This window comes from Momordica charantia (assembly GCF_013281855.1).
Source record: "Momordica charantia cultivar OHB3-1 chromosome 1 unlocalized genomic scaffold, Mcharantia_2.0 BLBB01000001.1, whole genome shotgun sequence".
NCBI lineage: Eukaryota > Viridiplantae > Streptophyta > Magnoliopsida > Cucurbitales > Cucurbitaceae > Momordica > Momordica charantia.
In genome coordinates, this window is record NW_028275157.1 from 18577937 (window position 1) to 18602888 (window position 24952).

General features: G+C 36.1%; 3 protein-coding genes across 5 annotated transcripts; 1 reads left to right on the forward strand and 2 right to left on the reverse strand.

Annotated features, from left to right (window-relative positions):
- Positions 1-385: 385 nt before the first annotated feature.
- Positions 386-3216, forward strand: LOC148213384 (putative N-acetyltransferase HLS1). Its single transcript, XM_088118418.1, has 3 exons — positions 386-1468; positions 1722-1909; positions 2023-3216. The coding sequence occupies exons 1-3, from the start codon at positions 1292-1294 to the stop codon at positions 2876-2878; spliced, it is 1221 nt and encodes a 406-aa protein (XP_087974544.1). The 5' UTR covers positions 386-1291; the 3' UTR covers positions 2879-3216.
- Positions 3217-6460: 3244 nt separating this feature from the next.
- On the reverse strand, positions 6461-12128 carry LOC111005541 (phototropic-responsive NPH3 family protein NPY4). 2 transcript variants are annotated; one of them, XM_022277061.2, is made up of 5 exons: positions 11355-12128; positions 10185-10909; positions 9375-9444; positions 7426-8604; positions 6461-7341 (listed from the first exon to the last, which is right to left on the reverse strand). In XM_022277061.2, exons 2-5 carry the CDS (start codon positions 10244-10246, stop codon positions 6772-6774), a joined length of 1881 nt encoding a protein of 626 aa, XP_022132753.2. In that variant the 5' UTR covers positions 10247-10909; positions 11355-12128; the 3' UTR covers positions 6461-6771. The 2 variants fall into 2 exon arrangements, with proteins under 2 accessions (XP_022132753.2, XP_022132754.2); XM_022277062.2 differs by lacking the exon at positions 11355-12128 and adding an exon at positions 11144-11301.
- A 6870-nt stretch (positions 12129-18998) lies between these two features.
- On the reverse strand, positions 18999-21841 carry BT4 (BTB and TAZ domain protein 4). Of its 2 annotated transcripts, none has more exons than XM_022277664.2 (6): positions 21644-21841; positions 20649-20938; positions 20271-20401; positions 19807-20113; positions 19377-19690; positions 18999-19263 (listed from the first exon to the last, which is right to left on the reverse strand). In XM_022277664.2, exons 2-6 carry the CDS (start codon positions 20910-20912, stop codon positions 19128-19130), a joined length of 1152 nt encoding a protein of 383 aa, XP_022133356.1. In that variant the 5' UTR covers positions 20913-20938; positions 21644-21841; the 3' UTR covers positions 18999-19127. The 2 variants fall into 2 exon arrangements, with proteins under 2 accessions (XP_022133356.1, XP_087983811.1); XM_088127685.1 differs by having other exon boundaries at positions 20649-21018.
- Positions 21842-24952: the final 3111 nt, after the last annotated feature.

Genomic DNA, 24952 nt, shown 5'->3' on the forward strand with positions numbered 1-24952 from the left:
AACGGCCGTAAAATTCAGGAGATTTCCATCCCTTCCGCCACGTCACAAACTCACAACTTCCCTAGAGAATTTATTATTTTTTTTTTATCACACACTATACTCCGAATTCTCAATTTTACCCCTCCATCATGCTCATGACATGAACCAACTCCACCTTGCCGCCTCATGCATCCAAATTTTTATAATTAAGTCTGCCTAATTTTTCTCTTTACTGATTAAGCAATACAACCAATTTACAAACCTTCTTGTAAAAAGAATTTTTAGTGATCAATTAAAATTAACAATTAATTAGAGAAGTAATGGGTGAGAAATGGAGGCAGTAAAAAGGGCAAAAAAAAAAACTGAAAAGGGATAGTGGAAAGGGGGTAATGATTACAGAAGAGTGATGATGGGGTGAGGCCTCCTTTCATAGAAATAAATGATTAAAACCCCAATCAGAACCCATTTAAAGCGCAGCCATAGCCGCCATTTCCTCTTCCTCTTACAAACTTTTGCCCTTCTCTTCCTCTCTCTCTCTCTCTCTCTTTGGTTCTAATAACATTTATGAGTAGGCTACTAGAGTATTATTATTGTTCTTTTTTCGTTTTTTTTTCTTTAAATGTGTGTGTGAATTATTATTGCTATTATTATTAATTTATATTGCTTAAATAGGAGAGGAAAAGGAAAAGGAAGAGGAGGAAAGAGACAGAGACGAAAACAGAAGAACAAGAATTATTAAATATAAAGGGGATGGGATGAGAGAGAGGGGTGAAATTCAGGTACTTAAAGGGTGGTCGTATTGGAGAATCCTGTGCAATGATGAACATCTTCCTCTTCTTTCCTCTATGGAGCCAAAACCAAAAGGCAAAATAAAATATCATATTTGTAGAGAACGTCAAAGGGTTTCCAACTCAGCCCAAAATTCAATTTCCTGAGTCTTTTCCTTTTGCGTTTCGCCAAAATTACCCATTTTTACATTATATATATATCCTAATTATCTTCCCCGCCTTATAAAAACCCCCCTCCCCCGTCCTCCACCATCCCATACTTTCTCAAATTTCGAACCCTGCCCTTTTTTTTCTTTCTTACAACCCACGTTATTTGGATATCTATCTATCTCCCTCTCCCCTGGCCTTGAAAAGGGTGCAGACTCTGAGCCCTACCCCTCCCCCTATATAAACCCCCTTCCCCTCCCTGCTCTGTTTCGTGGCCAAATTAGAAGCTGCATGTGTATTTCTCTCATTCGATCACTGTCGTCTGTTTGCTCTGGGTTACTGGTATTGTGAGAGAGAAAAAGGAGAAAAGAAAGAAGATGATAAGGAAGAGAGAAATAGTGATTAGAGAGTTCGATGCGAGTAAAGATGGCTTGGGGGTGGAAGATGTGGAGAGAAGGTGCGAAGTTGGACCAAGCGGCAAACTCTGTCTTTTCACCGACCTCTTGGGTGACCCAATTTGCAGGGTCCGCAATTCCCCTGCCTTCCTCATGCTGGTATATATTTTTCTTTTTTTTTTAAATTTTCCATTTCTTTCTAATCCCCTCCCCTTCCCCTTCCCCTTCCCCCCCCCATACTTTCACCTATCCAATCCCCTTTTGTCTTTTTCCAGAATTTGTAACCCCCCGAACCAACCCTCTCTCTCTTATAACAATAACAATAAATGCGAGGGAGAGGGAGAGGGTTTGGTTTGGTAATTGGGTTTTGTTGTTTGTGCTGACCCTCATTATGGTGTTGGCGTTTCAACAGGTGGCGTCGACGGGCGACGAGAACGAGATACTGGGGATGATTAGAGGCTGCATCAAAACCGTTACATGCGGTAAAAAACTCTCCCGAACTCCCAAAACCACCACCCACGACGATCCCCCCTCCAAACACGTCCCCGTTTTCACTAAACTCGCCTACATCTTGGGCCTCCGCGTCTCTCCCGCCCACCGGTATGTATCATCAACATATTCGTTTCTTTCTCTCTTTTTTTTCCTTGTTTTTTGGGTGATTGTAGAGGTTTTTTTCCTTTCTGATTGGATTGGTGGGCATATTGTGTTTTCAGGAGGATGGGAATTGGGCTGAAGCTGGTGCGCGGAATGGAGGAGTGGTTCAGAGAGAATGGCGCCGAGTATTCGTACATAGCAACGGAAAACGACAACGTTGCTTCGGTTAATCTGTTCACCGAAAAATGCGGCTACTCCAAGTTCCGTACACCGGCCATCCTTGTCAATCCCGTGTTCGCCCACCGAGTCCCGCTGTCCCATCGCGTCACAATCCTCCCACTCTCACGCGCCGACGCCGAGATTCTCTATCGCCGCCGCTTCTCCACCACCGAGTTTTTCCCCCGCGACATTGACTCCGTCCTCGGTAACAAACTCACACTCGGCACCTTTCTCGCGCTGCCACGTGGCTCTTACTCCTGGACCGGGTCCGACCGCTTCCTGCTCGACCCGCCCGAGTCGTGGGCGGTTCTGAGTGTGTGGAACTGCAAGGACGTGTTCACGCTCCAGGTACGTGGAGCGTCACGCGTGAAGCGGACGTTGGCGAGAACGACACGCGTCCTGGATCGGGCGTTTCCGTGGCTGCGCCTGCCTTCGGTGCCGGAGCTGTTCAGGCCGTTCGGGCTGCACTTTCTGTACGGGCTGGGAGGGGAGGGCCCGGCGGCGGGGAAGTTGATGAAGGCGCTGTGTGGGTACGCGCACAATCTGGCCAAGGAGCGTGGGTGTGGGGTGGTGGCGACGGAGGTGTCGGCGAGGGAGCCGCTCCGGCCGGCGATTCCTCACTGGAAAATGCTGTCGTGCGAGGAGGATCTGTGGTGCATCAAGCGCCTCGGGGAAGACTATAGCGACGGCTCTGTCGGTGACTGGACCAAATCACCACCTGGCTTGTCGATTTTTGTCGACCCCAGAGAGTTCTAATCCTCAGCTTTAGCCACCCAGAGAATAGGAATTTCCTTCTTTCTTTTTTTTCCTTTTTCGCTAAAGAAAAGTGGTACTTTGTTTTTTTTTTTTTTTCTCTTTGATCTTCTTTTCTTTTTCTAGGATTAGAAGGGGAAGATTTTGTGGGCAAAAAGCAAAATGGGGGGAAAAAGAAAAGAAAAGGAAAGGAAAGGAAAAAAGATCATAGATATGGCTTTTTATTGTAAAAGAGAATATCCCTAACCTTTTTTTCTAATTTTTTTTTGTTTGACTTTTTTTTTCTTTTATAAATTTTAGATTTTTAAATTTTGTTGTAAATGGAAGCGACTTTTAAGATCCTTTTTTCTTTTAAGTTGATATCAAATTCGGAGCAAGCAATAGCCAAACGCAGCCTTAAGTTTTCATGATGATTATTAATGGGGTTTTTTATGCCTTGTGCACTGTGCACAGTTCCATTCCAAGCTTTATTGAAGGAATATGCACATTCACATTCACAAGAATAGATAATTTATTTGATAAGAAAAAAATTTGTGGGCTTTCTTTTTTTGGGGTTGTGCGGCCAAATGGATCAAATTCATGCTTTTAGATCTTATATATAGAAATGCGTAAGCAGAAGCATAAGCTTTTTCAATTCTAAATCCAAAATTCTAGTAGGGAGGGGAGGAGGGTATCAAAATATGTGAAAGATAGGGGCAAATGAGTAATTTTATAGAGCAGTGTAAAGTAGTGAGAAAGTGGGAGAGGGATTGTTTGTTAATTAACTTTGAAAATGGGGTGGTGAAAGTGGGTGAAGATATGGGTGCGTGCGTGACATTTTCCCAACCCCTCCCTTTCAACAATATTTCCTAAAATTTACTTTCAATTCTCGTCTAAATTCATTTAATGTTCTGTTCATTGAAGTATGATTACATGACTTTGACATTAATACATCATCTAAAATTAAAATAAATACTAAAAATATATATTTAGAAAATTTACAAACGAAGAGAGAATTAAAAAGTTGTCACGGAAAAAGCCACTAATAACCATTAAATGGATATATGATTCATAAAGTAAGAGATTTGGCTAAGATAACAAATTGATGGGATTGTGAAGGCTCTCCGCCCTTTTTCCTCAAGTGCTTGTATTCTTCATTCTTGAAGGTTGAAAATGATATTTGGTAAAATCAAATCCATACAAGTTACTTCATATTATAACACGATAAGATAATATTCTTTTTTCTCTTAAGAGTAAAATCGACCCATTCTCGCATAATAAATAGATTCATAATGCATAACCGACACTCCACGCACGTTTCAAAATATTTTCACAAAATATATATCCAAAAAAAAAAAGAAAAATGTAGGGTATATACCAATAGTGTTGTATAAGATAAGCAGCTTATAGTATAATATTTATTTGACTTGACTGTGATTTATTCTTCTTTTACTGAAATTCTAACTTCATATCCAGATATAATATTGTGGTATTGTGAGCAGTCAAGGTCTAAAAAGTAGAAATTGTTGACAATTAATCACTTGCTTTTTACTTGGTAAGCACATCATTTCCCTTCCAAAATGTTTCCAGGAAACGCTCAGAAAAGTTAGCACAAATATTATTTAATTAATTAAATTTTATAGTATGCTCCAAATATCTCACAAGCATGCATTATAATATATGTTGCGGAAGTCTAAATAATATGACGGGTAAAAGTGGATAATCGATTAATGTTAAACTACATATAAAGACAAAGTCAGTCGGGCACTAAACTTTTGGATTAGGTAATTTCAATAATTAAACCCAAAGTTTGACTCTCGTTTTTTCTCTTTCAGATGAGTTTACTATTCCCATATTTGGATGCCTTCACTCCATTTCCCTCCCATTAAAATACTCTAATATTATTGCATGTCTTTACTTATATTATTCTAAAAATAAAATAATTAAATTAATAACCAGAAAGGAATTTAATGATACAACTTAAAAAGCAAAAAAAGTTTTTATTATTTTGTTGCAAATTGCAATCCATTCTAAAAAAAAAAAAAAACAAAAATTGTAGATGTTAAATAGTCTTTTAAGTTCGTCATTTATAATTAAAGTATTTGCAAGTTGATTAAGAAAATTTCTACCTTAAACGTCTCATAATTATTTTCATTTTTAACTTATAAATTAGTTTATTGGTAAAGTGAACATGATGTTTTAAACATGCTTACAAGAAAACATTTCGTTAGATTAAAATATATTATTATCCTTTAATTTGGTAAATTAAAAAAATTATTTTTGTTTTTCAAATTTAAGTATTTTTAAGAAGGTGAAAATGTATTAATGAAATTATTAGAAGAACCAACATAAATTTTAAAAATAGAAAACTAAAAATAAAATCGTGATCCAATATGACTTAAATTTTTTAGTTAAAATAATTTTCATTAAAAAAATTTATTAGAAAAATAGCATATATTTATGTATGAGATATTTGCAAGTGAATAAAGTCAATAGATCTTCAAATATTCAAAACCAAATTGAATCAATTATCAGACCGTATTCATATGAAAAGATATTTGAACTTTTAGTTTAGGATGGTTTATTTAGAATCCAAAGGAGTCTCCTTGTTGTTGTTCTTCTTCTTTTTAATTTTTTTTTGGAAGAAGAAATTGGGCATATTGGGTCAATGGTAGGAGAAAGTAAATAAGAAACAAGTGAATGGTGGTTTCACATTGTTGGGTCAAAGTTTGGTTGGTATTTGTTAGTTTCCACTACATGTTTTAAAATAGTGAATTAAGGATATTGCCAAATAGGCATAAATTAAGGCTTCAAATCCAAATAATTTAACCTTAAGATTGACTAGATTTACCTCTACTAAGGAAGAATAATATGATAGGCAGTGTTTTCTTTGATGTGATATATGATATTTTAAAAAAAACAATGGATCAGTCCCACTGAAGTCCTTTTCCTTTACCTTTTGAATATGGGGAATCTGTAAAGTGTGTGTAGTTTTGGCACTGATGGTAACCTACACTATAGGGTAGGGGGACCTGTATTTTGTTTCAAATCTTTTCTTTTATTTTTTTATCTTATCTCTCAATATTTTGATTTTTTTTTTTTTTCCTTTGATTGATCCGTGTTGATTTGGCTGGTTCGGAGAATATAACGACACAAATATGAATGAGAGGGTATGAACTTTCAACCTATAACGATCATATTTTCGAGTGTTTTTAACATATGTTTATCATCAAAACTCATCGTATTTAGAAGTGATTTACAAATACTTAAAAAAAATTGAAAATCGCTTCCTTACACTCATAGGGTGCTTTAACTATAGTGATTGCAAGGGAAGCATTTAAAAACACTTTTAAATGTGTACAACGACTGCTTATAATTATAGTACTTTAGCTAAATTATTTTGAGATACCTTCAGACACGTTTAACTTGTTGAGTTGCTGAAGTTGAAATTAATTTGATTAACTTTGATCAATGATGTTGGATCCTTAAATGGGTCTAAATTGATTTTTAATCCAAAATACAACTGCAAATACTGTACAGAGCATGTCCTTGAGTGAATTTTGTTTTGTAATGTCACATAAAGAAGAGGACCAGCAGCACCACCCAAAATCCCAATAAAGCAGTCTCTGACATTCCTCACTACGTTCTGATTTATGGTACAACAAAAATATAACCGAACGACCCATAAAACAAAAACATACAGACCAACAATTCTTACAAGAATTCAACTGTAAGAAAAAACAGAGACCCCGACCTAGGAGTAGGAGCTTACCTTGTACATGCACAGCATACGACCAAATTCTCCTTTGTCATGGTGGAATATGTCAGTGGATTCTACTTGTTCTAACTGTCAAAAGATTTGAGAAAAATTTTACAGATTGCCAGCAAAAAAATTAACAATTACTACATTTGTAGAATTATGATATCGAATGCCTCTGGCTTCTTGAGGGGGTCGACTTCGTTTCCTCTGCATTTGAAGAACCCGGGCTTTCTGATGTCTCGGAGCTACTGATCTCTCCGTTCCTCTCTTTGTTCGACCAGAGTTTCGAAAATATCTTCTTTGATATGAGCATGCCCTTCATTTTATTCCCTGCAGCCCTTTCGAGGTTGTTTCTAGCACTGTCGCTTCCAGTTCTATCCCCACTTCCTAGCTTCAGAGCGGCGAGCTCCCCTTTTAACGCCCTTATTTCTTCAATAGTTGGAACAGAATCCCAGTCGTCCTCAGTGTTCGTCGTGGTAGACCTCGAGCTTCCATGAGATCCCCCTCCAGGGAGTAAGGCCCTAATTGAACTCGGTAGATCCGGCGTGCTGTCACCAGCTGATGCTGCTGAGGCTCTCATTTGTTCAAAGAAAAGAACCTGAACAACGACGCGCAAAGGAAGCCGCTCGTTTTGCACAGCATGCATACACGCATCGGGGGACAATTTTCTGCAGTCCATCAATCGACATATTTTCTTCCGCTCGCTCTTGCTGATTCCAGGGTGTTCCTGCAGTGATACAAAATCAAGTTCATGTTAACATCGTTCAAAGGATAATGTAGTTGCTTGACACAAAATGAGTGTAAAACATACCTTCAGATACATATCGATGGCCCGGTACAGTCCATCATGAGATGGTCTGGAGAAGCTTGATACTGATTCAGCAAGACAGATAAATCTTGATAGTTGTAAGTTAGGATCGCGAGCAACTTCTGCAAGATAGCCATCAACCAGCTTTGCAACCATCAACTTGGAAGCATCAGAAATAAACTTTGGACTTCTAATTTCATGGTATTCATTTTCCATGTGGAGATCAGTGTGGACATTCTGCACCTGTGCCACAAATTCCTCGACAAGGTTTTGGACCATGTCAACATCGTATATCATTGTTTCACCGGCAGGAGCTCGAACCAAAAGATCAGCCACTGTGGCCTCATCTAGCTGCTGACCAATTCTTTTCATCAGTTCAAGTTTTCCCATCTCTCCACAATCCAGCAGAATCACTGCCCTTAACAACTTAAGCAAGAAGTTACAGGAGACTTCCCCCTTCCCTGTGGGAAGTAGCTGTACTATTGTGCCCACCAGTAGTCTATTTTTTGCAATATCACCCCCCTGAACCGTACCTTTAGAAAACCCAGGTAACCTCCGCGAGGCATATGCTTTTAAAGCTTCCCCAATTACGTCGCCACTGATTTTACCCCTCGATTTAATTGTGGTTATTACTCGCTTGTATAAATCTACTTGAAGCTCGCAGAGGTCTTCAACCCACCAGTCTTTAGGAACAAGCTTTTGCGTTCTCACACCATTCCAATGAGAATCATCCCCATTTTCAGATGGCAGCTTCTTTCGGTTGTAGGTGTATGACCATTCGACCTTCGAAGTCTCAATGCAAGACTTGGAAGCTATGGAATCAAGGCAGTGACTCACCACCTTAAGCTCCTCAGACCATGGAAGAAGAGACTTTGTTGTCTGAAGAACAATTATCGAGTCCTTCCAGCTTCTGAAGATGCTTGAGTTGAGAAAGACTTCGATCTTGTAGATGAGATTTCCTTTCTCAACAGTTTCATACATCTCTAGATACTCGGCCGCACATCTAGCAGCAACGACATTGTAGGCATTGAGAGTGACAACCATGCCATAACAGAACTTAGCACAGATTTCGAAACCGGCCGGTCCACCTGGTATATCCAAGATATGGATTTCGTCACTATTCTCTTCATTTGACTGAGTGACTAATTTCTGCAACCGCGCACTTTTCGACAGAAGCGGAAACTACGGAAATGAGAATGCTACATGGTATTAATACAACGTTTAAAAACAAGAACTAAATTCTTTCTAAGAATGTAACTTTGAGCTTCTAAACCTATAGCCTCTAAAGCTTATAAGACTGAAATGTCAGTCCTCAAATACTGCAAGCAATTAGGTGAACGTGTTACACAAATGGGCTTAATGTTTCAATATCTATGTTCTTAATTTTAGAAAAGAAGTAATTTGTACTTGTAATTTACTTCTAATAATTACTTTTCAACCGGTTAAAATCACAAGCATCACATTTGTCCTCTTAAGAAGGGTGAATAATGTTCGGCATTGATCTTTAATTTTCGATATACTTTTGCTGCGAAAGAAAATTAACAATCTTACACATAAATATGCAAAAGTTAATCTGCTAAAGTTCTCCATAGCTTCTAAGATAGAAATAAGGGCAATAAAGCAAAATTATCATGTCTAGAAATGAAAATAGGCCGAATTAATTATCATGTCACACCCTTGGAATATGTTTCGTATTATATATAATTTTATCAAATTAAAAAATATATATATATCCCCTAAAAATCTTCATCAATAAATAAATTTAGATATAGTTATTTGCAACTTAAGGAACCAAGCTTTCATTTGTCATCTAAGCATATATATAATAAATGTGCTAGACAGTGACACAGTGTGGACCTTGACAATTCAGTCTCTCAATTATACTCTTTATGGGCTTAGGTTATTCAACAAGATCACTGCCTCTGAAATAAAAAGATAAACCAGATCCATACCTTATGCAGATAAAACTTCACATCTCCAACGTTGACAACGATGTCAGTTGCTAGCTCGTTCGCCACATACCTGAAGAAACAAGAATGATTTCAAATCTCATTGAAGTAAGTTTGAAAACCCTGGAACATAGACCTGAAATGGATGTCTTCATTTTTATGAAGTTTCAAGGAATCTAAAATCAAAGCAGTCAAAAGAAACTCGTATCTTCCATTAGCCAGCAATAAGAGCTTACAATTTGTATAAGCCAAAAGAAAATGGCTTATTTACCAGATTTTTGGTTTGATATAGGCCTTTGGAGAGTCTGTTATCCCATACCCAAAAAAGATTAGATAAAAAAACAAGAAATTCCCAAACAAAATTGATTGGAAGTAGAAAAGGATTGCTCCTATGAGTCCTAAGACAACTAGCTTCCTCTGGCCCAGAATTTCACTTTAATATTTAAAACTCCAGAACACACTTAGACTGGCAGAACGCAGAATCTCTTCATCAATGAGTTACGACTGTTACAAATACACACATAACTCTTTATGTTGTTGAGGTTTCTCCTAGATGAAAATTGAGACTTGTCGTGGAAACGTGCAATTTAATGTTTGATTAATAGACTTAGGAATATTTTTCTTTTAGCAAAAAGAACATCGCCTAAATACTGAAAATGAGAAACTAGGAAAAGTTGGTGACGAACCTACACTCACTACACAATGATTGATTAACAGTCTGTTGCAATATAACATCCAACGGTGACCCCATCACTGGGGTATGTAGAATAAAAAACACATGAAAGGCTAATAAAAAGAGGAGATATGTCTCACCTAATTTTATCCCCATCAGTCTGAAATGCATCAGACTTGGATCCAAGTTTCATAAACTTCATGTTCTTGATCAAGAAAATGGATCTGAGTTTCTGTTTTCTTTCTCTGCTTCAATATTCTTGATGTCAATCCACAGCAAACCCGTAAATAGAAGACAAACCAAAGAAGTGGGACGAAACACCGGAGCTCAACCCGATCTCTTATGTTGAAGATATCAAATGAACAAGGAAATCTTGGGGGTTTTCCCTAGTGTGACCGAATATTTTCTTCAAAGTGATGAGAGGGAGAGAGTGGGGTTTTGTAATTAAAGAATCACACACACTGAAACTGAAAAAAGTTGTAAATTAAGAGATTGCTTCCTCAATGAGTAACACTTCCCAAGGACCCCGGGGATAGAGGGTCGAATGGGTGTGACATTACTAAGAAAACACTCTAAAAACGTATATAATTCGCAAAGCTGGAGACACCCCCACTTGCCTAATACCTGACACCACCGTCCTTTCCCTTATTTCTTTATCCTTCCCCTCTAGATTTTGTCTTCCTTGTTGGTTTTTTATTTTACTTTTTCCCCTTCCTTCCCTTTCCTTTCCTTTCCAATGGGTCAAAAACCAAAAGATCCTTCCCAGTCCACAGAGTTTCACAACTCAAAATCCCCTGTTCCAACGTCTTTCTTAAGTCTTTTCTGATCTTCTCAACTTGATTTGAAAGCTCATCAACACCTGCAACTGCAAAGAAAGAGAATCGTCCATTGTAAGCTGAAATTAACCACAAGAATAGAATTTATGTCTCAAGTTCAGGCACACCCAAGTTGTTAGAATTAAAGACTCCAACATGAGACCACGAGATTCCAACTAAAATTGGGATGAAGAAATCAAGAGAATCGCATGGATGAAAGAATCAGGATATTTATTTCTCAGGTTCAAATGAATGCAAGACATAAAACAACAGAGACCACTTACTAAGCAAGTGGGAGCTGAAGAAGTTGGTGATTTGGAAAACCCCAGGAGAAGAAAACAGTAAAAGAAAAAAAATGGGGCTGGACTGAGAGATGGAACCAAGTAGAAGGAAAGCAAACAGAGCCGAATCAGGGAAAAACGCAAGAATACAACAGTAAGAAGATAAATTTAAAGAAAGAAAATAGACAAAGAAGTGGATGAGAGAGTAGCTTACCTAAAAAGGACGAGAGATCAGAGGTTGGGTTTGGGTATTGCTTTATTCACTTTGGCAAGCACGAAGAATCAAATATCGATGGGCACAACAATCAGAAACAATGTTCACATTCACAGAGGCGAGCACTCGTATCCGCAGAGAACCCCACAAAGTAGAGAGAAAGAAAAGTAAAGGCCACCCATCAGAAATATGAGCTGTGCCTCATGTTTGACAGCCACCACAGCTACACAAACACAAAAGGCCAACCCCAGAATGTTCCCTCTCCCTCTGAATCAGCACCACCGCCCCCACCACCGAGAAATCTTTGGAGGGGGGAAATTACTCAAAACCCCGAATTGGGCAAACCAGAACGGAGATGAAAACGAAAATGAAAAAGAAAAAGGGGTGTGGAGTTTGTTTGAGAAAGAGAAGAGACCCATGAGGCCCCCACTGTTTTCCTTTTGAACAATAAAAATTGCACGCTAATCTGACAGCCATAACTTTGCTGCCCCCTTGAGGGACTACAATAAGCTGAGTCGCCCCTATCAATTTCGTCTCAGTACATGTCTTTGTGCGAATGTGTTCAGGGAAAGCAAACCAAGAGCACTATTTACCAGAAAACGACCCCCCTTCTCCTTCCCCTTCTCTACTCCGCTTTGCCTTTGCCTTTCATCATAATCCTATCTCTCTCCTTCCTTTTTTCCCCCTTTTCTTTTTTCTCCTCTGTTTTATTATTTTGTCGCACTGAACAAAAGAAAAAGCAAAAATGGATTCCTTTAATTTGTTGGATCGGACCAGTTTTTCCTCCCTCTCCCTCCTCTTCATCTTTTCCCCTCATTCCTCTTTTTCTTCTTCTTTTTCTTTTTCTTTTTCTTTTTCTGCGGCCAATATGTAAATTACTGGTTCATTCTTGACTTTTTTTTTTTTCCTTTTTTTACTTTTTATGATCAAAAGTTTAAATTTTTATTCCCAAGATGTGGAAGATATTTTAGAAGTAAATTATCAATTCGGTCATGTTTTTTAGACTTTTTCTTAGTCAAAATCACAATTTTCTTTCAATGATTTTAAGATTTTCGCTTTCGATCCTATAGCCCAGTTCAAATTTTAAAATTACATCCACCCATTTTTTTCATCCTTAAATCTTAGTATACTCAACTAAGACAGCAAATGAAATAACTAAAATCATTATAAAAACATGTACGTAAATAAAATTAAAAGATATATTTTTTTAAATAAGCAAAATACTTACAATTTTATCATAAATATAATCTAAATCAAAGTCAGAGATAAAACACATGAAAATGACAGATTTATATTATATTTGAAACGAAAAAAGTTAGGATATTTAAGAAAAAACATATCAAAATTATGACATGAATAGAAATTTATAATTAAAGAGGTCGAAAGATAATAATGATTAAGATGTAGCTGAATTTTGAAAAACAAAAAATAACAACATTATCATATCAGATATTAATTTGGAAGAAAAAATATATGTCGTTAATGGAGAGAGTCCTTTTTTTTTTTGGAAAAGAGAGTCTACATCTAATAAAGTTACGAAGCTGAAGTCTTGGTTGCCTCTAAGAAAAGTATTTATTCACAAAATTAAATAAACTATAGATTGTGGAGTAGACTTTAATTTCTCATTCAACACGTGGCAATTTAAATAAAATATGTGTATCGCCATATTCTCATCCACTAAAATTAATAAATTATTCAGACGTATTTTTTAATAAAAGTGAGATTGTTTACAGACTTGCAGTACATATAAAAAAAATAAAAAATAAAAGTAAGATCGTTTTTTTCCTAATGTCTTGAAAAAAACATTAGAGAGAAATATTCAGGAAACAGGGTCGGAAATAGAAATAAGAAAAGATGGGGGGAGGGAATGATGAGATTAAAAAAAAAAAAAGGGTTATAATAATAATATTTTAGTTTTAGGGTTCTGAGTCTGACGCCTTGAAGCTTGAAACTGTGTGATGGCAAATTGCAGATTCAATGAATGATGCGATGCCCATTGTTCGCCATCATTACCTCCAAGATTTGCTATTCATTTTTTCTCTCTTTTTCTTTTTCATTTTTAATTTATTTCTTTAATTATAAGGTTTCTGCAAATTCAAATGATGAACCCTATCTTCCCCTTTCTTCTTCTTCTTCTTCTTCTTCTTCCTCTTCTTTCTGCACTTTTCTTTAATCTACTTTTTATTTTTTTCTTATAAAAGGAAAAGGACGTACTTTTAGTTTTAAGGAAGTGCTTATATATGAATATTATAAAATGCTCTTCTTTAATGTCGAGATTTAATACCTTTTGAAAATACAGTTATCTTTTTTTGGATGGAAAGACCTTTTTGCTTTTAAAAAATTGGTCTTTTTAAGAGATGGTATTTAAAAATCAATCTTTTTTTTTTTCTTTTTTTTCCATATGATGATATATGCACATGGAAAGTGGCATTATGTAGGAGCCATGCAAAAAATAACAATAATAATAATGAAAACTCCTAAGGAAGGTTAATGGGAAATCTTAATTAAGTATTACAAATTACAGTAAATTCTTTTTTTTTTTTTAATTGGGTGGTTCATGTTAATTTTGACATTTAGAATCTCAATGACATTCATAAGTATACCCACTTGAAGATGAAAACGACATTTGTGTTTTTTCGTGTTCAAACTTTAAACCAAAGTCATGTGCCTATAACATGTGATTTTTGCAAGCACCACCCAACCTTATCTTATAATAATTTCGTTTACATCGATCCCTCTATTTTAACTTTGTCTATTTTGATCTCTATACATTAAAAAATGATCATTTAGTCATCAACAAAATATTTATCAACCTTACATCATAATTTGAATTAGAACTTTGTAAATAAATATTAAAATAATCCCTTTTAAAAATAAATAACTACTAAAATTGACCAAAGTTACAAGTAGGATGTTTTCAAGGTGATTTCTCATCAGCCATGTGATGACATTCTATATGTTCAATAGTGATGAGCCAACACTGACACCTGAAAGAAGATGTAGCTCGAACCTTTGTAAAGATAGAGCTGAATTACAGGAGATAATCGTGACCCACATTCCACGTCAAGCCGACCAAAGTCTCACACTTAGGACACCTAACATATCAGTCGAGTCGAACTATATTTACTTTCGCACACACAAATCTCCAACAAAATCCACGACAACACGCCACGATTCTTGGGTTGTCGGAGAGTCGTTGGAGGCTTGTCGGAAGCTCTACTTATAGAAACCTCCCGCCTCATTTTATTTCAGTGCATAATTGTGTGTATATATATAGTTTATCTAAAGAGGAAAAAGATCCGTCCAAACAATAGAGTAACAAGTCAAACATAAAACTAAAAAAAAAATTTTTTTACACACTTAAATTCCTCTACTTAGCTTAATTAGTCAAATTTAAGCATGTGATTTTTGTGACTGCATTTCATTGTTCATGAGATTTTAAGTGTTTTTGTTGTGAGAATTTTGGGTAATTTTTAAAAGTTTGTCTTAAACAACAAACACTTCCCTCATTTGTGGGTTTAAAAAATTGCACAAGATCCAACAAGTATAAATGAATATAAATGGAGAGGAAATGACAATAAATGATATCTTGCTTTGATATCATCTTAAACATGATTAAACGACCAATAAACCCAAAAGTTTAAGTTAGATGATTTTTTTTTTTAATTTGTTGTTATAATGACGTAATAAGACAGTGGAGATGTAAAAGCAGGCGGCAGTATTGGGTGTGAGAAGAAAGAAGAGTTGAGTATTGGTGTGAATAATAAAGATCATGGAAGTGAGATGAGAAATTCAGAAAATGGTGGCTCTGTTTTGGTACTCCCAACCAAAAAAATAAAGCCTGGATTTGAGCAGAAAATTTGGTACACAACAACAACTCCTCAGCAAAGCACTTACAAAAATACCAAAAAGTTGAAGCCAATTAGAAACAGTAAAACAAGTTAAACCTCTCAATAATAATTATCATATATCATATCAAATTATGAACCCACGTGCCTAACACTCCCCCCAATTCCTTCATTCCACACCCTCCTCTAATCATGAATAACAATCTCAAAAATCTCTCTTCTTTTCCTTATATTACCCATCAAGAGATTAAAGTGGTCCAAAAGGCAAAAGGTAGTATAGGAGAGGACTGGTGAAGAGATTAGGTTCTCTTTTATTTTATCAGCTTTTTATTTGTAAGAGTGGGCAAGTATCAAAAAGAATCATGAACATGGATGCATGGTCTTATATTATTCTCCCACTCCCAACACAATTCACAATTCTTCTCTCTCTCTCTTAGTTTTTAATGAAAAGCCCACATTGAATGAAGGCATTGGAGAAAGTTTTCTTATATTATTCTTTCAATTGGAAGAGAGAGAGAGAGAGAGAGAGAGAGAGAGGACAAACAGAGGTGCATGGCACAGGTAATGAGATAATTACCTTTTGCCCAATCAGTTCTTAGGTTTGTAGCCTCATCTCATCTCCACACTCCCACTTCCCATTCAGATTTCTATATATTATTATATGAAAACAAATACAGCTTAACAAAACTTGTGCTCAGGTTCTCTTTAAAATAAATGTTACATGAGAACATTAAAATGAGAAATGGTAAAAGAAAAAAAAAACCCCAGAAACTCTTATATGGCTTCAAAAGTAGATCTATGCATGATTTTTATTTTTATTTATGTTTTAGAATGATTGTAGTGGGATTTTTCTTTTTTGTGTAGGGGTCGTAATGAGAGGTGGAAATAAAGTTGTGTGATCCAAGTCAAATCCGAGTGAACTTTATAGTTTAGTATACAATAATTATTTTATATATATAAAAAAAAAAAAAGAAAAAAAGAAATAAGGTTAAGGCAGAGGGGAGAGGGAAAAAGACGTATGAATTGGAAATGGATTGGGAATCAGAAACAACAAAACAGACAAAAACAAAAACATGTGTCTCTTTCGTTGTTCTCACTCCCTTCTTTTTCAACTTTCCATCATGCTCCCCCCCTCACTTTTCTATTTTAATAATGCAAATACCCCACTCCCTTTTTTATTTTTATTTATTTTCTTCCTCCTTCCTCTATCCAGGCCCAGCCCATTCTTTCTCTAAGCCCAATACCAACTACCACCTTGGCCCATTCTTCCGTTTTGGGCTTCGTTTCCAAAGCTGGGCCTCCCAACCACCAACTAAAGGGCAAGGGCATACCAAATAGAGAGATGCTTTGTAGACTCCTCTTCCTGCCTGCACAAAACACACCAAAAAAATATTTTAAAAAAAATAAAACGTATTTCTTTCTTAGACAAGTTAACATGGCTTTGAATAGATGATTTAGCAGGCATGTATCGTGGTTGAGATAAGTCAGGGGATGAGATGAAATTAAAATGAGGCTGAGAACAAGAATTTTGATTACGTTGATTAAAGTTTATTTTATGTCAATATGAAAAGGAAAAAGAAACCGAGCGATGAATTTTATAGTAAAAGGCAATGACTAAAACGATTGTCGTTTAAAAAACTTATATAATAATATATTCATGTTGAGAGTTTATGAAATTTGAAATCTTATGTAGCTAGAAATGAATTATGTATTATGTAATCCTAAACAAGGAAGTAACTCCCATTTCATTCACCATACATTTTTATAACATTAATGATTTCTATAGGTTTGAACTTTGAAGTTGCTATAGACTTTTATATTGACGTCGCTATCCATCTAACATACTATTTTTTAATTTGTAAGCTAATTTAATAATACATTTTTTCTATTTTTTAAGTGCCCTATTGTCCTTTGTGAATAAAATAAAGTTGCACGTTCTTCAATGAGGCTTTGAAAATCACTTCGCATTAGACAACTTCCCTTTCAATTTCAATTTTGACGAGGTTACTAAGAGGCCACGTGGCAGGCCAGAGAGAACTGGGCAAAATTACCCAATTTAATTTTCTTCTTCTTTTGTTTACTTTCTAAAGTTTAATTCTTCAAACGTGCCAACTAAAAAAATAAAAAATAGTGCAACAGTTGTTAATTTCCCTTTTCTGGTCAAACAAATCTAGTTGCCTTCTAAAAATTTAACCTTCAATTAAGCAACCATTGTTAATTAATCCAATAAATAAGATATTAATTATTTTCCTTAAGATCAATAGTTATAAAACATTTGTGGTATTAAAAAAATAGTTAGATAGTTCTAGAGTCTAGATTTAAATTTAATTTTGGTGTAGTTGTCTGTTTTCATCTTGTCCCACCTCTTTTTTTTTTCTTCTTTTTACAATTGTAGAAGAAAAAAATTTGATCACATATTCACAATGATGCTTACAGTATAATTTGTTTTATCGTAATTTAATGACAACTAATATGGTAAGTTTTCATCCCATTGATGCAATGTCTTGGGTTGACTCTCTAATTTTAAAATTATCAAAGTAGATTAACAAAAAACAAAAAGAAAATATTTCGTAGATCATTTGATCACTCTCTTAAACAATTTAAGAGTTGATATTTTTTAGTCTGTCTAAAAAAATTTTTAATTATTTTTTCTCTGGGTCCTCACAAGAACCCATAATTAATAACTTTAGTGTTCTGAACCCTCCCGAAGAGAGAACGTAGACAAATCCTAATTATCCGCCATGAAAGCTTCTTACCTCATCTTCATTCTCAGCCTAAAATTGTTGATTGTTTTCATTGATCCCCGCGTCAATGGCGATAGTCGGAGAAGAAGTCTGCACCAGCCATTGGATCCTGGAACATTCGTGTCGCCACCGTCACCGTCGCCGCCGGCTTCTGTAAATTCCGACCAGCCTACGCCTGCCCCTTCCAATGTCACTCTCCCAACTCTACCGTCGTCGACGCAGCAGCCTTTTAAGCCGATCAAATCTCTGGCTATTGTGTGCTCCGTCGCCATTGTGACTTTGGGAATGCTCTCGGCGCTCGCCTTCTTTTTGTACCGGCAGCGAATTAAGTACCGATTCAAGTCTCGATTGCTTGTCGAGAAGGAACATTCGCTGAGTTTTCGGCACGATTCTGGAATTCCACGATCGAGTTTCTTGAATATCGGAACCGTGGAGCGGAGGCCGTGCTCGGTCGTCGAGCTGGAGGGTGCAAATAGAGAAGATGAATCTCCGCTGCGTCGCCGGCTGGATTCTGTGAAGAAATTAGAGTTCCGCTCTCACCTTCCTAGCCCTGAGTTGCAACCACTGCCTCCTCTCTCTCAAAATCATATCCAAAACCCATCATTTGAGACGCCATTCTCCGACGAGGAGAGCAGAGAAACAGTATTTCATACGCCGGAGTGGTCCGCGGCAGTTTCCTTCAGCGAAAAAGAAGCTCACTTCAAATCGCCCGTTGTTCAAGCCAGAGGAACTTCTTCTCCTCTATCATATTTAGAGGATTCATTGATAAAACAGGATCAGCGACGGCCGGCGGCGTCTCCACCGCCGCCTCCACCAACCCCTCCTCCGACGACACCATTATAGCCTCCATGAGATCCCATTTCTCCCAAGAGGCCACAATTTCTAAATTTGCATCAGGTTTGAGTATGAAACCAGAGTTCATTAGTTTACTCTACTGCCCCCAATGGTTTGTTCCAGAGCTATTTTAGTTGAGAAAGAAGGAATTGCAAGAGTTCAATTTTGTTGAGTTGTTTAATTCTTCAATTTTTCGAGGCGAACTGATAACACCGAGATTTGTACTAAATAACTCTTTGTTTTCATTTCTTGAATCTGTGATGTACAGAGAATGCAAATGCGCAATCAAATGGGGGGAAAATTTACAGATTGAATGTTTATACAAAAGAATACTAGTCTTCTTTTCCTCATTTAGATACGGTTTCTATCGTCGAAAAGAATGGTGCTCTTGCTATTCCCTTCGTCCTCAGAATATTTTTTACTAACAATTTCCATTTAATTTCATCTTTCCTGCCCTGATTCCTCGTCCTGTCCTTAAAATTCCTGAAATCACGGAGCATTCTAGTTAGGTGAATTCAACTATTTCTACAATGATTTCCAAAAAAGCTAACAACGAAGAAGGATGGAAAAAGAGGAGACAGATTTTGATAAATTACCTGCACAACGGGACTTCACAGAGATCAGAATCTGCACAAAGATGAGAGTGCAACTCCAAGAGTTGCCACATTCTCTTGCATTGGGTGCAACCACCAGGGGCTCTCAGTTTGCAGCCTGCAAAATGGCGGATAAGCAATTCCAGCCCCTTGCAGGCTGCATATTTACATGGCGGCTGGTTCACCTTAAAGTCCTTGTCATGTGGGCCTATTGTACGACAACCATCTCTACATATATGAACAAGAGCCTCCATTGCCTCAAATAGTTCCGAGTAGATCTTCCTTTCATTTATCTTCTTAATTCTTTTCTTTTGCCTCTGGAAGTAAAATTTAAAAGATTGGTTTAGAAAAACCAGCATACTAAGCTCTTGGAGTATTCAGGCACGGTTTGATATATCAAGCGGACAAAATAAGATAGAGAGAGAGGTGTTACATTTTCTTCGTCGATCACTGATTCAAGAAGTTCCTTTTCGAGTACTGGGTGGCTTTGCTGCATTGCTTGCCATGCTTCGGTGGAAGAAATAGCCTTGAAGTTTTTTATCATCATACGGTGGCACATAAGGCTGAGACGAGGAGCATCACATAGTAAAGCAAGCTGAAAAACATCTACTACATTTTCAATTGTCAGCAAACCACGATCCAGTTGCCTCTCACACTCTCTCTTCAACTGGGGAACCACATATACATGTGACAGCACCAGCAGCGGCAATACAAATTCCTCCATTTCTTCTTTCTCGTATCTGAAATAAATTGTAGTAATGGTAATACATCAGAAAACACAACCAAGTTCATGTTCCCTCGGACGTTTCTTCTCAAGTCAGTCCATAGGGCTTTGAAGTTCGAAATCCTCAATCTATAGTGACTATCAAATATGAAACAGTACAAGAAAATAGTTACCTGCAAGAGTATAGATATCTAACAAATACTCTCACGGCATCAGGTGGAACTCCACGGATCGAGATTGACCGGTTCCAACCAGACTTTTTTGATTGCTTTAACATGCCTTTTATCACAGGAGAAGCCATACCCTGCAGCAAAATTACATAAGGAGAACCCAACCACTTATTGAATTGAACTATGATATAGTTAGGCAATAGCCTTCCTGCTTTTGGGTATGCTAAATGCAAAATGTGCAAAATTTTCATCTTAAAAAAACGGATATAACTTAAATCTGACACATCTTTTAGAAAGGAAAAAAAAAACCAATTGAATAAGAAACAACAATGACAGGAAACTTCTTTTAGGTTATGAAATGGTGAGATTAAATAAACTTACGAGGATATAGGCATGTGCATATACAATGCCACCATGATCTGTATGGATAGAAGCATCTGCTCTATGGGCTTCGTCAAAGAGGCTGTCCCAGAGGTCTCTTGTTGCAGTATAGACGCAGCTGTACCCCCTTTGCAAGGATTCACTTGAAACCAAACCCTTCTGCAGATGACCACTGAATGCAGATCCAGGCAATGGAGGTGGTGTTGGAACGATGTTTTCCTTGGCTGGGATTAAATCTCCGCAGATACCTTCAATATTCTCCATCAATTTGCTTTCAAAAAACTATAAACCTGTGAGCCCGCAGAGGAATCAATACATGTTATACTCTCTGTTAATGGATACCTTTGAATGGTAGAGTTGAAGATGATTCCTAGCAAATACTAATTCAGTCAAATTAAAAGAAATTCGATCGGAAAATTGCAACCCGCAAAATAATTAAGCAAGATCAACCTTGAAATAACTCACTTGGATGTCGAAATTTTTACCATATAATCAAACACGGATTTTACAAGACATTAGATTATCTTTCGATCTAATGTCAGCATGAATACATGTATATATTCCAAAATTGATGGTAGCTCAAAACAATTGAAAACATGAAGACGGATCGAAAGGGGTTCTCGATCTGATTTAGAGAAGTCTTTAACTATTTCATTATCAGGTTATGGTTAATATATGCAGCATCTGAATTCTGGAATGAGAGACACTATCGAAGCTTAAGTGGATAACATTCAAATTCAGGACTATTGAAGCAAAAGGGAAATTAAAACCAAAAGAAGCCTCTCCTTTTTGTGTTCAGAATCCAACAATAATCCGATGACAAGAAGCAAACTAAAACCAAAACCAAAACCAAATAAATAACGCCAAAAATTCAGCATCCTCATAAATTGATAATTTCGTAACCGCAACCTTACAGTTTCACGTATCCATCTAATAACCTCCAGAGTTCGATAACCAGATATTAATGAAGACGCAGGGAGATTGGTAATGCTCACCTTCCAAAAAAACCTCCTCGGGACAATGCAACCCCGGTGAGCGTCTGGTAAAAAAGCACAGAGAGAGAGCGAGAGAGAAAGAGATGATTCGAGAGCAGGAGCTTAGGCGCGGAAGGAGAGATTTATATGTGATCTGAAATTTGGGACGCGGTTCCACGGGGACAAAACTAAAAACGATGATCCGTCTATGAACTGAGCGCTCTCTTTAAATCTTAATAATACGTGGAGAGATGGGGCAGGCAGAGGTTATAAAAGGAAATAACGTGGAAGTCTAGTGGTTCCGATAATCGCTGACGCAGATCCACGTCGGACTGACTCCGGTTCTTCGTGTTCCTCTACGTGTACGTACGCGCTTTTCCGCCCTTGCGTCGTCCACGTTTCTAAACTAATTCAACGCAACGCCCGTTATAAATATTAAATTCTCGCCGTTTAGTTTCGTTTGTCTGTTAAAGTTATCGTTTTTTTTTTCTAGTTTTATCGACAATTTTGAATATTTGACGGTTTCTTTCTTTTTGGGAAAAAAAGAAACATTTTCAAAATTGTACATAAATTTTGTAAAAAAATGTTATTTGCTCTCATTTTCAACAAAACTAAATTTACTTCTTTTTCCAATGAAAAAAATAAAGAACCTTTCATAATTAACCAATACAATTATATTTTTTAATTAAAAAAAGGACGAGGAACAAAAAAAAACAGGAACTGTCCTTATTTTCTTCTATTACTTTAGGGATTAATGGCAACATGGTACCATGCCACTTTTCTTTTCAACCTACATCTTAATTTGTCTATTTTTTTTAGTGAATCAAGATATGGGTTTGGCATATTAAACCTGAAAAGTCCAGGTTTATGAATATTGAATTAAGAAGGAACTATAGTGGGCTATTGCTTGAGTTACTTGAGGTATTATTCACTACATTAAAAAAATTCATTCATGAAATGTAAACGGTAGTAAATAAAAATGTAAATCCTCAATTGAAAATAAAAATGCCCATGAGAGATAAAATAGTTGTTGTTATTTGCTATTACAATATTGAACCATTGAGTAAATTGAATAACTAAATAAAATAGATAGACGAATATCTTCGTCTTAAATCAACGTAGCTTTATTGGTGGAGTTTAATTCTAATTATTTTATTTCGAAACAAACTACGAGACCTATTAAAATATTCAAAACTGAGAAATACTAGATTTTCTTTCAAGAAAAAAGCTAGAGTGCTATCAAAAAGCAGTATAATTTTCTAGTATAGTTTAACGGCAAAGCACATAACAAATAACATAATAAACTTTCATAAAAGCAGTATGAAATGGGTTGTGAATGGTGTGCAATATGTCAATATCTCAACTTAAATAGCAATTTTTGCACATGTTTCATGCTCACCACACCCACCACTCCAAAATCTTTATCCCAATATCCCAAAAATATTTATGTACGGCCACTAACTTTTAAAGCTATTTAACAAAAACAATTATGAGCTCAAGAAACTTTATCCAACTAAAACATGTATTATTTTAAAAAGAGATATATTTTTACAGTGCCTTTCGATCTCTCATATGTTTAATGGTCATAAAGTGATAGTTATAAAGTATTAGCTTTTTTTTCATCTTCTCTCTTTCTTGTTTGCTCATGGCAGGCTTCTGGAGTCTAAAGTGGGCTATTAGGAGACTAGTTATATGGACTATTGAGAAGGTTTGGGCCCAAAACTTCAAGGCCCAATGGATGCTCTATCCCAATTGGTGGATTCTCTGTGTCTCCAAAGGTCCAATGGATTCTCTCTCTCTCTCTCTCTCTCTTAGATTTTGAACTTTTGGCAAAGTTATTGCCTTTCATCGAATCTCGAATATGATTTGAGTGCCCCTTTCTTTTTGAGGACCCTTCAACAAAAGATTATAAAGGATGAAACTTTATGGTGTACAAATATATATAGAACTAACAGACCTAGAACTTAAATAGCATTTTTTTGCCTATCATATACTAAACTAATTTTCAAACATGATTAATCCTCTGTAAGATCTTGTTAATTAAAGCAGATCCAAAATTGAACCCAAAAGAAAAAAAACTTTTGGCTTACTCTTGAAGCTAACCCACATGGCCACATCAAGCACTTATTGTTTAATGGGTCTCCAAGGCAGCAAGCAACACTACAACACCACCACAAAGAAGATGGCTTTTTAAACTGCAAAAAGAAAAATGAAAAATTTTCCTCTTACTTAATTGAAGACAACAAAAAAGAAAAGTAAAAAAGGGAGGGTGATGGGTACTGGAGAAAAGGGCAATTTGGGGAATGGAGAATTGGAAAACTCAAATTCACAATCAGCCACATATATTTAACTTCACTAATAAATGTCTAATATTACCAAAAACTCCCAAACTTTTAAACCAAACCCATAAAGAAGACAGCCAAATCTTTTGCTAACAATTGGAAAAAGACTGACCAGACAACATGGCATAAAAGAGGGACGAAACTGAAATTGATGAGATAAAGGCCCTCCACACATTTCCATTTCAATAATTCATTTCATCTTATCATATGATTAAAGGTAGAGTTAGATGATTATCGTTTAACACAAGTTAATATCATATGGCAGAATAAAAATTAAAACTAGTACCCTTATCTCTGCCTTCCTATGAACTTGATTTAATTAGAACTCGTAAAATAAAATTAAGTATATATTCTATTCTTACAATTCTTAAATATAGCAAAGATGGAACCGTCAAAATTTATTATTACCTTTCAATAAAAGGTTTTTTAAAAGTCTTCTATGTGATTTTAATGGGAGGTTGTCACACCAAGAAGAAAGTTGGTTTCATGTCATGGAAAAATTTGACCAGTCATTTTTTTAGTTAATTTTAACCTTTTACATACGTTGCAGTATTTTAATTTATGAGGCCCAACGCATTTCCTTTAGAATTTATACCACATCAAAATAAATTGGCATCTAGGCTAGTTTGAGAAATCTTTCCAAGCTACAATAATTGAAACCCTTAATATGTACCTACATATCTCTAGTTCCAAAAATTCGACCCTAGTAGAATACATTTTGCAATTTAATAATTGAGAAGTCTATTACGAGATCTATTATTGACCCATAAATATTACTTTAGCATCCAATGTTACATAACATTCTCATTGCATAACTCCTCCAATAACCTACGGTATTATAAATAAATGCATTCTATAGAAAGATCGAAATTTTAACATAATCTAACAAGTTCATAAATTTGACCATATACATAATTAAATGAAACAACAATATAACGTAATTAAATGTAATAAACTTCGTTCTTATACCCGATAACCAAATTTGATT

Bases quoted from the DNA above. Each gene is read 5' to 3' on its own strand.
- LOC148213384 (XM_088118418.1), top strand. From the start codon at position 1,292: ATGATAAGGAAGAGAGAAATAGTGATTAGAGAGTTCGATGCGAGTAAA. The intron at 1,469-1,721 runs GTATATATTTTT...GCGTTTCAACAG, and splicing joins CCCCTGCCTTCCTCATGCTG to GTGGCGTCGACGGGCGACGA. The intron at 1,910-2,022 runs GTATGTATCATC...TTGTGTTTTCAG, and splicing joins CGCGTCTCTCCCGCCCACCG to GAGGATGGGAATTGGGCTGA.
- LOC111005541 (XM_022277061.2), bottom strand. From the start codon at position 10,246: ATGAAGTTTATGAAACTTGGATCCAAGTCTGATGCATTTCAGACTGAT. The intron at 9,445-10,184 runs GTGAGACATATC...TTGTTTCTTCAG, and splicing joins ACTGATGGGGATAAAATTAG to GTATGTGGCGAACGAGCTAG. The intron at 7,342-7,425 runs GTATGTTTTACA...GTATCACTGCAG, and splicing joins CCATCGATATGTATCTGAAG to GAACACCCTGGAATCAGCAA.
- BT4 (XM_022277664.2), bottom strand. From the start codon at position 20,912: ATGGAGAATATTGAAGGTATCTGCGGAGATTTAATCCCAGCCAAGGAA. The intron at 19,691-19,806 runs GTAACACCTCTC...TTTTACTTCCAG, and splicing joins CAGTGATCGACGAAGAAAAT to AGGCAAAAGAAAAGAATTAA. The intron at 19,264-19,376 runs GTAATTTATCAA...CCGTGATTTCAG, and splicing joins TGTGAAGTCCCGTTGTGCAG to GAATTTTAAGGACAGGACGA.